This window comes from Abrus precatorius, unplaced genomic scaffold (assembly GCF_003935025.1).
Source record: "Abrus precatorius isolate BTA unplaced genomic scaffold, Abrus_2018 Scaffold7, whole genome shotgun sequence".
NCBI lineage: Eukaryota > Viridiplantae > Streptophyta > Magnoliopsida > Fabales > Fabaceae > Abrus > Abrus precatorius.
In genome coordinates, this window is record NW_020874417.1 from 33,199,575 (window position 1) to 33,211,701 (window position 12,127).

Here is a 12,127-nt window from a genome sequence, read left to right on the forward strand (position 1 = left end):
CAATCTTCCCAAAGCAATGTCTCACATTTCTAACTAGATGTATTGATACCCTAAACATTTCTAACTAAAGGGAACTTCTACCCTAAGAGAATGAAACACAAAATAATATAGCACATACACACTTCTTTTTTTCTAGATTGTGAGCATCTTACGAAAACATAGCTGAGAGCGTGTTGGTCAATAGATGTAATTCACAAAAGTGATCAACCAAAGCAATCTTGTCTGTATAATTGTATGTAGTTGTTTTTTTTAAAGAAACATTTAAAATATAAAAAATATATATTATAATTATATAAGTTTGCAAAATAATGATATAATAGCCGAGGCGCAAGCAAATGAACAGAGCTACAAAAACTTATTATATGACATGACATGGATATTAGTGTCATCCTTATTGATTACATGGATATTCTGATTTTCATCTACGGGAATGAACCTCTACACTCAAATTATATGAACATAAAAGAATGAGAACAATACACATCTTAGCATTTTTTTTTTCTCTCCGGAAATCATATCATCTATTCCATATGTACAAATATTCACCAATAGAACTAATTAATGTCTTAAGAGGCCACGTTCGTAATACCCCACTGGCTATGGATCGAGCTGATACTCAGGCTTGTCAAAATCACCATTTTGGAGTGTGCTTCCCACCTCACCATTTTCAAGTCTCTGCATAAGTCAATCCCCAACACAAGAGAAGAAATCAGTATCTCGTATCCAATACAAATGAAATTGATGTCATATTACAGTAAATTGATGTTGACCAAACACTACACAAAGACCCTTTAATGTACTTGTTTTATACGTCAAATACAATGGGGTGGTTCAATTTTTGTCAAACGGACAAAGACTTCGGTTTCTTAGAAAATAAATGTACATTCAATTCTGCACTACACAAATGACAAGTGAGATCCATATTGATGGGATACATTAATCCATTGCAAAAAACAGTAACATGTTAAAGAAAAGATACCAATGTTGTCACACAAGAAATTTTTTTAAAAAAAGTTGCACTGTTTGATTAGAAATTGCATGTACACACGAACAAAAAAAAACAGATAGAGTGTTTCAGACACATACTTCTGTATGTAGATCAACTGGAAACAAATTTATGGCTCCTGCGTTGAATGTGAATCCACTGAAGAGGACCCAGTTTTTGTATTAGTGGCATGCACAGAATGAGAAAAACCATAGGTAGAAAAGAATTAACAAAAGTTAAAATCAATAATAAGATAGATACTACTATACTAGAATTAATCCCCTAGAGATAGAGTCTCTAAAGCCTCAATACATAATGATTATCCAATATTGGTACTTAATGAGCAAACACACTTGGTTTACAAGCACAACAAAATGAAGTAAGACCCAACAAATTCACAATTATAAAAGAAATAATTACAAGTAGCTTTGAGACAACGTGAATAAGAAGCTCCAGGAACCATACCAATGGGATAGTACTAGCTGCCAGACATATGGGATAAAAAACTCTTCTGGATGACTCTCTTGTTCATATGTGAAGCGCAGTTGAGTAAACATCTGCCAAACAAGATCAGCTTCATAAAAATATGACAAAAAATCTACCAAACGATATTCCCCATTGGAAGCAAAGTAGCAGACCACAAATCACAAAATAATATATTTCCATCTTACCTTCATTCCATCACCTCTCCAGGAACGACAATTGACAATTATGACTTGGAGCACTTCATTGACTGACCAGTCACCATCCACTCTTTGAGCATCCATGCGACTATTGAAAAAATCTAACACCTGTAAATATTTAGTAGATACATTTTGAGAAACATGATGTATTATATACAAAGACAAGAATCATTAATGTAACTGAAGACAGCACAAAACTTGTTTCTTTAAAAGCTGCAAGATTTCAAAGGGAAAACATGTTTTATAACTTTAACTTAAATATAATATATTAAACATACAGTATAGATGTTATCAAGCAATTCATTGAAGCGTGGATGATTCTTGAATGGCTGAAAGACTTCCTGTCTGTGCATTATTGCATATACTACCTGCCCCAGTCACATAAGAAATAAATACAATAGGCACAAAAGTTCATCGTGTAAATTCAACTGTTCAGAACTAGATAAAAATAGACGTGATGAACCTTCAATCAACCAAGTAGAAGATCAAATACCTCAGGATTCCGAGGCAGTGCATAAGTCAGGATTGCATTTATTATTTCTAAGACAAGCCTCAAGAAGTCAGTATAAATGTGCAATTCAGTAGACTGCATCAAAAGAATATGTAATTTAGGAACAGGAGTAGTCTAAATTTTGTAATCAATAGAGCCATAAAAGCGCCTAGGCAGTACATACCATATCTTCTACGAGGCTGTTTCCTTCAATTGAGTTGCTTTTTGCAATGTGGAGCTTATTATCTCTGCGGTCAGCTAATTTGTTATACCTAACAAGAAGCAAAGATATGGACATATTTTTATAGAAACTACAATATTCTAAAACATAAAGAAATGGAAATAGGACATTATGAAGGCAAAGAAAAGAGCGCCATACTTGCGTGAAAGCATATCAAAAAGGCTGACTAGTCTCTGAGATGCATATGCACTCAATCGATGGACATGAGGTGCCATGTTTGCTAAAGTTGCTAGACATGTTGTTTGGAGATAGACATCCTATCATAATTCAATACAAAACAGAATGATCAAAGGAGATATATTAACAAAATAAAAGCAGAGTAGTAGTTCAATGCGTATAAACTGCTTAAGTAAATAAACAATGATCAGAAACATCTCTAAGAGTGAAATAAGTCAATTCTACTGGGATCCATTGGCATACTTTATATGTAATCATGGTCTTCAATAGACATAGGCTAACAGATCTCAATGCTTTCTCAGTCTTACTTCCAGACTTGTACAAGTGTAAACTTTCTGTCCATCCTTAAAAAATATTGCTTTTATATACAAATGAAATAGGTAATTTTATACAATGCATTTAACATCTGATTAAATAATCAGTTAGCAGAAAAGCTTATCTTAGATACATGAGATTAAACTAATAGTCCAATAAAGTTTAAGATTTATACCCGCAGCTTAGACAAATTATACTGTACAGTTCTTATAAGAATTATGACCATGAGCGAACCAAGAGAAGTCTGATGGAGAAGACGTTCTTTGTACCATGGAACACCAGTCAATATCTGTCCATTTGTATACCAATTAGCATTTAGCACAATCCTTGCATTTTACAACAAAGTCTAATGCCAAAAGACAAGTCTTACCAGCTTATGAATGCTTGCATTAAAAGAAGAATCTTGACTAAGTATGAGAAGTATAATTAGCAGCATGTAAATTTGATTAGCTGTCCTCCTTGGAGCATTGTATAGAGCTTCCAGAATTGGCACTAACTGTTAATTTCATAAGATAAACAGGGATCAGAATAAGGCTTGACCTTCAGTCATTCTATATGTATCATTAGGGCTCATAAGATTTAGAACAATTTAAAACAGGTAGATACATGCATCACAGGATAATCAAGTAAATGCATGCTTTACAAAGTAATAATCCATAACAGAACTTCATCTATGATTCTTCTTGACTTTTTTACTTATTAAATAATTCATTCCCACTTTCTTCATAGGAGGAACTTAATTTTGTTGGCCCATACCAATGTATCCAGATCTGTCCGCACCAATACATACTCCAGAAAGGCAGAATTCCCTTGCAACAGTGAGTATAGCAGTAGGACAGCTGCCTCATCAGCTAAGCGTCTGCGGAGGAATATAAGTTGTAAGAATTAAAAAGCTAACAAAGATGTAAAATTCAAAATAATGAATTGCATATGGTATGAGTGTATGACACTGCATACACATATAACATGTAAGTTTAATCAAATGTCCCAAGTGAAAAGAAGACCAAGAATTCTTGCTATATCTAGAAGTAGGGAGAGTGAGGGACACTATAAAATTAAAAGTCATGGGCTAGTAGAGCCTCAAACAATGAAATTGAGGTAACAGTAACAGGGATAAAAAGTTGCAAATAACAATTATATACATGAGCGATGTAACATGAGGAAATGTGTAACTGACTAACTGAAGACCAACCAACCATGAAGGGGTAAGAAAAGAGAGTGGGGGGGGAATCTGATTTCTTACTTCTTTTACCTTTTCCCTCCTTTTCTTTGATATAACTATCAATTGGTGAACAGAAAAGTATAAGAAACAAGTTTTCTATATGTCATAATAAGACTAACTAACAACTAATACACATTCTGATCATGTCACATTTCACAAATAGAAATTTTCAACTTATCATCATCATAACAAGCAATTACAAACATGGATGCACTCAATTAAAACCGTGGTAAGCATGAAATAATTGTAGCATGCTAATTGTCAAACACTAAAGAAAGATACTCACATGCCAAGTGTATCAAACAACGAAGCAAAAGGCAACTTTATGTGTCGAGCACTGTGAGCATTGCCCTCAATATCTACACGATCCACTGCATTTAAAGGACTGATCAAAAATTTCTAGCCTTCTTAATCAATTGAAATAATACACATATATGAAAAATATATTACATTCACAATCAATTGCATGCTCCAAGGCCTTGCAGTAAGGGTTGTCAGAAAAATGAGGATTTTCTTTGAGCAAAGAATCAGAAGTGGAAGATTTGTTATTTTCAACAGCAGAGTAATCCTCACTCACAACACATTTACGATAATGAATGAGAACAAGAAGCACATGAATACTGATATCTGCAATAGGACTTCTTGATCCTTCACCACTTGAACTGACCAGATAACTGAATGGAAATAAAACAATATTTGCTGCAAAACAAAAAGAAGCAATCTTGCAGTAAGACAATTATTATAATACCGTCCAAAATGCATATTTGACTCCAAAGAATCCAAAAATATTAAATAGAATATATATACAGTCATTATACCAGCCGCAGAACCAACTCTCTGTAGCACACTACTCTGACTTCCATCATAAAAGATGGAATAAGTTGCCCTATTTAATGGAACATTAGCATGGGCAATGAAATTTAGAAGCAATCTGCGAACAACTGAACCAACCAGAGAACTGTCCTGAAAAAAATAACAATACACTAACCTGATGTTTATTATCAGCATATGCACAATAACTCAATAACCAAGGTTTCACGTTAAAATCTCAACTTCTAACCTGAGCCATTGCTGCATCAATAAATGGGTTCACATCATTCGGTCCAGGAGATGGCCCACAGAGAAGCTGAGTTGACATTGCAATAATCATGAAATTAAGCACCTCTAGATGTAGGAGGAATGTTTCCGAACTATAATAACAAAAATGTTAGGTCAAAAAGTTCACACAATAACTCAACAATAATTAGCAGGTCAAATTACTCAGGAGCAGTGATATACCTCACTTCTACTGATGCTATGAAGTCCAGCACATTCCGCATAACAAGATTTACAATTGTTTGGTCTGTACAAATGTTGAAAATAAAATGAATAATACTGGAAATACATGCATAAAAAAACCAAAAAAAAAAAATTAAAAAATTGAAAGGGAGAACTGACATAATGCATGTGAAACCAAAGAAAAAGTAAGGAAGTTCCAATTCAAAAAAATGTCAAAAACCATGCTTATGTAATGCAAAACATAATAAATTGACATTTAATCCAATCTCATGCAAGTAGGTGTCAAAATTAAGTTGGCCTTTACACAAGTCTTATCCTACTACATCACCCAAAACCACATATGCAACAAAGTTCAAAAGAATTCTAATATTTGTATGTTTGCAGATTATAGTTCTCAATAAATCTGAAACAACGAGAGTTGTACATACCTCCCAGAACATCCTTCTGTGCAGCCTCATTATCATCAAGAGACAGATACAACTGAATATTATCGCCTTGGACACTTTCAATCAAGTGCTTCAAAAATACTGAACTGATGTACCCTGCATTAACAGCCTTTTCATAAACCAAGGGTGACGCACCAGAAGTAGACATGGACTCTTGCAAGTAGCACGCTAAATGGAACAAAATCTTGGCAAGATGCCTGGTGTGACAACTGTTTTTGGCTGCAAGACAATCCAGCGAAAAAATATATCAAAAAAGATATATGATACATCCATGAGATACAAAATACTCTCCCTAACCGTTAATACCTCAATTAACATATTATAACCTATAAATTCAAGGAGAGTGAAACTATAACATATCAGTTCTATTAGAAACCCAATTATTTGAGATAACATAAGATATAAATAGCAACATAACATTCTGGACTCCTTTACATTAACATCATCATCATCTTGACATAGGAAAATCTTACTCTAGCATTCTAGCACATAAATTAAATATAATAAGCTCCTAACTAATGTTGTTTGCTTCAAATCGAGGGATTAAAGCCTCCCCTTAAAACCATTATCATTCTAAGCCTAAAAAAATTGTGATCAGGGAAAGTAATCAGAATAGGACTAACCCAACAGCTCGCAAGCTTCTTGAACACGTTGAGTGGGCCATTGAACATTAAGAGGAAGCTCAAGCAATTTCTGCCAGAACTCCGATGAAAGCGGGAAGGACTGGTCGCCGACGAAAGTGCCGATTAGATACTCCGCCGTCTCCGGCGAGAATGCGCCACCCCTGCGCGGCGTTGACGGCACCGTCCCCATTAGAAAAAAACGGTATTTTGGCGATGTGGCGTTTTGGGTCGTCGATACTGTGACAAATCTTGTGGACTCTGATTTGGTGTGAGATTCAGGGCAACCACATTGCGCGAAAACTTGCCGAGAGATCAAAAGGGTTTGATCCGAATGCAAAAACGGGTGTGGGATTTCAAAATCTGGTTGGTTCGTGAAGCGCAAGAAGGGAACAGAGAGTGTGAAGGAAAACAACAACAACAACGAGAAGGAGCTTAGAAACGAAGGTTTTGCAGAGCAATGAATTAATTATAAGGACTTGTTTGGACAAAAACGCGTCTTACCATATTTTTTCCACAAAATTGAGCTTATATTTGGCTGGAAACCAAACAAGACACAGTTCGAAATCGACAAAATCGAAAATTTCTAATTTATTTATTTTGTATAAATTTCGTCAATAAAACTATAAAAATATTGGTAATGTATCATATTCATAACTTTTATTCCATTTTTTTAAATAATTAGTATGGCCTTCTTGACTTGTATTTGATTTGATTTGATTTGATATGAAAATGTGAGAGATCTGTCACCTCGCTAATGTACAATTAACTAAATACATTGGAAAAGCAGACATTTTGCAGATGATTTTCACGACGCAACGTGCGTTTAGCCTAACGCTTCACTCTGCCTACAGTGTACCCCCAAACACGTTAATTTTTTATGACGTATGGGGTTCAGAAATAATAGCAATTTTCATACATCGTTTAAATATAAATTATAAACAAACATTTAGCAGTAAAAACTTTTACAAATGAATATTGAAATTCTGAACATAATTTGAAAATAATGATTTTCTAACTCTTCAACAGTGTAAGAGGGTGTCTATCCCGGATGAATATTATTTATAAAAAAAAAATACTTTGTTGACTTTAGTTAGTAGAGTTTTTTAAATAATTAAAAATAAAAGATAACTTATAAAAAACATTTAATAGTCTTTAACATCTTTATTAAAATTAATTTTGACAAGAAAAAATGAAGGGAAATTGTACAAAAACAAACCATTTTCCTCAGTCCAACTTACAAAAAAAATGTAGTTATTGTATCACGTAACTTAAGGTTATTAGAGAGTGACAAGTCATTGGGTTCTTTCGTGGGTAAGGTTTGTTCCCATTTGCTGATTATTCTACTCTTTATTAATAATTGGCCACGTACAATTTATATACTGTACTTTTACATTTCCATTTTTTTCCGGCACCGCCATAATAATTATAATATCCTAATTAATAATAGAGAGTAAGAAAAACACTTTTTTTCCATTTTATTGAATGGTTGAATAGAAAACATGCATTTTATCCTGTTTCACAAACATTTAGGACTCACAAAAATATATGTATTTTAATTTTACTGGATTAACCAGTAAATGAAAAATGTTTCAACTTTGTAAGATATTGAAAGAAAAATATTTGAAACAAAAATTATTTTAACTCAATGTACATTATACGGTGATATTTTTTGCTTTATTTCAATAGAAACGATTCTTCAAGTAATGCAAACATACGCTTAATCTCAACTCAACAAGTATTGTAGTTAATTCAACTAGAAAGAAAATTCACTTATGTTAAGTTTTTTTTTTTATATTAATAAATCAAATTGTCTCCACGGTTTCATGCTTCTTATGATCACGTTATTAATTAATATGTGATTATGAATTAAGATGACACATAGGTGGGTAACAGAAAATGTAAAATTTTTATTATTTTATGACTGAAGAAATATAGATTCTTTCTCCCTAAAATTCATGAAATGGGTAAGAATAAATTAAGTGTTATAGGGTTGTCAAAGTTAGGCCCACGATTACTAAACAAGGCATGAATTTCATCATCTCATTCATTAACTTGTTGGTTCTTATCGATCACTACAAAATTTGTAGAATGCACTTTGTTAAACCGCTTTAGTTAATCAGACCAATTAATATTTTTTAACACCGACTAAAAAATTTTACGATAAAAAATCATGTATATTAAAAGTTATAGTATATCATACAAATTAATATAATCATAATATTTAATAACAAAAAAATTATTTTTTTAATGTATATTCCTTCGAATACACGTTTAAAAAGTTCCATTAACTGACATATGCCTTTAAACCATAATAAATGGATGTGACTCGAATAATTTTGGCAATATACCAATGAATGGATCGGTTGTATCGAGTGAGATGAGTGAAGAAGCATTGATGAATAAATAAATAATGAGTTTATTTTTATCTTCCACATACATCATTATCTCTTATTCCATGCAATGCATTGGATTTTTTATTTTAGGCTTGACCTTTTGCTGCCTTGAGAAACACGGAGATACATAGCTTGATGAACTTTTGCACATTTGGGCTGTACTAGAAGTTTTGTTTATTTTATCGCTTAACGGGCCACGAACACTGAATTAAAAAGGATTTCATCACAGATGACTTCGTTTAGTGCTGGGCTTATATATAGATCATGAAAAATGTAGATTTGGTATAAAAAATTTTAGATTTATACCGGTGTTTTATCTTTTTCTATTAAAGAAAAAAAAGGAAGGAGATTGAAAATAATAACATGAGGTTTTGGAAAATAGGAACTTTGAAGGGCTGAATTGTTGTTCATTAACTTTGGTGAAAAAACATTGTTGGATCACATCTATAAATATAAAAACATAAGAAGAAGGTTTAGGGTGTGTGTAATTGAGGATGGGGTGCCTGTTGTGTAATCCCTTTCAATGGCAAGATGAACGTACCAATGTTAAAGTTGGGGAAGTCCTGAAGAGTTCTTCTACACTGTTGGAGGAAACGAGCATTTTAGTATTGATATTCAATGTAATGTTTGGACGGATGAAAAATATGAGTTTAAATATTTCTTTTCCGACTTTTAAAGTTTTATTTTCTTTATTCAGTTTTCTAACTTAATTATTTTTAATTATAGCAATTTTCTTTCTATGACTTCCATTTCAACACTTAATGAAAAAGTTTAGCCTTTACTCCACTGATGATTTATTGGTTGACATATTTTTTTCTGAAAAAAAAAAACAAAAAATCCAAAAACTCGATTAAAGAAACTAAAAGAGTCAACAAAAAAGTAAAGGATTCATTCTAAAAGAATCAATGTTTGCCCTTTGCTTTAAGGCATCAGTAGCAGCATATTGGGCCCTTCCAATGAATTCATTACCTTGAAAGATCCGTCAATGAGATATAGCAAAGATTGGGTTTTGGTGTATCCCACTAAATATGACTAAAACATAAGGTTATGGAACCCACACAAAACGCAGTTTCTCCAAAACAGTGGATGAAGGACCAGTGCCCGGAATATGAAAAAATGGTTAATTGTTTATACTTTTGCAGATATATCTTGGGTCTCTGTTCATATAAAGATCCTTAGTCTAATTAGTGATGCCTGCATTTGCCACGTGGCGGTCAGAAAATGTCAGTGAAAAAATAATTAATAATATTAATATAGATTAGTCTAGAATCTAGAGTAACGACTAGATATCTCTAGGAAAAAAAAAGTCTAGAACAAGCAGAAACGACAAATTAAAAGCAAAAGGAATAGTAAAAAATGGTGGAATTGCAAAGCAGGGGTCATTGGCGGTGGAGGTTGTCTATAAATATATGTTTGCTCTCTAACTTGCTTTGCTCCAATTCCTGAAATGATGTATGTTCATGAAAGGTTCTTGTGTTGGTCACTGGCTGGCTTAGAACAGTGAAGACACTTGGCTCGTTGTAATTCAATTTTGCTTGCTGTGGTGTTCTTAGCTACAAACTGCTCAAATGTTTCAACAACAATCCAAATTCAACTTTAATTTCCCCAAATATAAAAATACACCTCCAAATAAATGCACCATAACCTACCTTTGCTTTCTCAGTATGCAGGTCACCCACGCTTCTACCCAAATAACCTAATTTTTCTCTCACTTTAGTTTTTATACTCACTATAGGTCAGTTGATTTGAAAATTATTTTTAAATTTTAATTTTAAAAATATAACTTTTTTAAAATTTTATTTAAGAAATAATATTTGTTTACTTCTTTTTATATACGTTTTAAAAATATTTTCAAATTGAATAGTTTTTTATTCTTTTCAAAATATTAATTCTATTTAATAATTTTGCTTATTTCTCTTTTTATTAAGAGTATATATACCTGTTGGAATGTGAAATAATCGTTTTTATTACCAAAATCGTTCTTTCGATGTGAGACATTTTTGGTTTATCATTGTAAGTATCGCTTGGAGATATTAATAGTTATTTTCGGGGCACTATTACGAAAATTTCTTTTGTTAAATTCAGCATTTAAGTCTGAGTTTAAATATATTAAATAATATTTTTTATGAAAAATAATTATTATATTTAAAATATAATAAATATTTTTAAAGCAGATTATTATTATTTTCTGAAATTCAATTCAAATTAATAAAATCGTACCTAAATGGTGTTTTAACTTTTAATAATAATTATTTTCTAGCTGATTCATGTCCCGATAACACTGTTATTCGATAATTTCGTGTTTAGATTAAATTACATATTTATGTGACTAAAGTATTTTTTAATTTTTTTTCTATTCCCCCAAACTCATATTAACTAACTATATATGCATTTGTATAAAGTAGATCGAAAATTTTGGTAAGTATTATTTTGCCAATCAATAAAAAGACTTTGTAATTGCGCTCAAATTCACACCTCATTAACTTGTTAGCATTTTAGTATAGAAGCGTGATTGAAAAACACCACTTTGAAGCTAGTAGAAACGAAAGAGACTTAACAAAAAAAAGCAAGCGCATATAGATTTACAGTAGTATCTGCATCACTTGCCTGGTTTTTAAGAAAATCTCAAGGGTTCATCAAACATAAAATCCCATTTATTACATAAATTAACAACAAACTTGCTATTCAAAATAGTATTCATTCCGTTCACTGCATTTTCATATCTTTTTGTCGTTCGTTAATGATCTTTATTTGATGTTTTAATTAGGTCTTGTTCTAAATATTGGACAAATTAAAAAAAAAAAACCCTCAATTCTCTTGACGAGATAAAATTCATATTGCCTTTAATTAATATATTCTTTAAGACAAAAGGAAAATTTACATATAAAATGGAAAGAGAAAAAGGAAGAAATAGAATTTTCTGGCATGTGAAAATTCATGCATGGCATGTGCAACCTTATCACTTAAGCAGACAATTGAAGTAACCTGTGTGACCCAACTCAATTTACATAACACCACATCATCAAAATTTCTGCATACTTAAGGGAGCTAACATTTCAGCTTTTTCTTTGCCTTTTTTCCATTAAAGGAAATAAAGCATTGCCAAACCCTTCTTCAAAGAATTTCCCCTCCCATGTCTTGCTATAACTTGTTATGCTCCCTGTTGGTACCCCCATATGACTGACACATGACAATCATCACCCACAAGACCAACCACTTGAGCTACATTTACTATATACTAACTAATTTATTCAAAACCTGCTTTTTGAGTTTT

General features: G+C 32.2%; 1 protein-coding gene across 2 annotated transcripts; it reads right to left on the minus strand.

Moving 5' to 3' along the window:
- Nucleotides 1-338: 338 nt before the first annotated feature.
- On the minus strand, nt 339-6,894 carry LOC113872393 (dymeclin). Of its 2 annotated transcripts, none has more exons than XM_027509916.1 (18): nt 6,461-6,894; nt 5,820-6,056; nt 5,392-5,455; nt 5,174-5,303; nt 4,932-5,076; nt 4,564-4,812; nt 4,400-4,484; nt 3,648-3,750; nt 3,262-3,387; nt 3,067-3,180; nt 2,538-2,656; nt 2,343-2,430; nt 2,162-2,254; nt 1,947-2,036; nt 1,657-1,776; nt 1,451-1,542; nt 1,087-1,144; nt 339-675 (listed from the first exon to the last, which is right to left on the minus strand). In XM_027509916.1, exons 1-18 carry the CDS (start codon nt 6,648-6,650, stop codon nt 598-600), a joined length of 2,181 nt encoding a protein of 726 aa, XP_027365717.1. In that variant the 5' UTR covers nt 6,651-6,894; the 3' UTR covers nt 339-597. The 2 variants fall into 2 exon arrangements, with proteins under 2 accessions (XP_027365717.1, XP_027365716.1); XM_027509915.1 differs by having other exon boundaries at nt 387-675; nt 1,406-1,542; nt 6,461-6,880.
- Nucleotides 6,895-12,127: the final 5,233 nt, after the last annotated feature.

Bases quoted from the DNA above. Each gene is read 5' to 3' on its own strand.
- LOC113872393 (XM_027509915.1), bottom strand. From the start codon at position 6,650: ATGGGGACGGTGCCGTCAACGCCGCGCAGGGGTGGCGCATTCTCGCCG. The intron at 2,657-3,066 runs GTATAAATCTTA...GAATTATGATAG, and splicing joins ATAATTTGTCTAAGCTGCGG to GATGTCTATCTCCAAACAAC. The intron at 1,543-1,656 runs GTAAGATGGAAA...CTTGTTTGGCAG, and splicing joins GGAGAGGTGATGGAATGAAG to ATGTTTACTCAACTGCGCTT.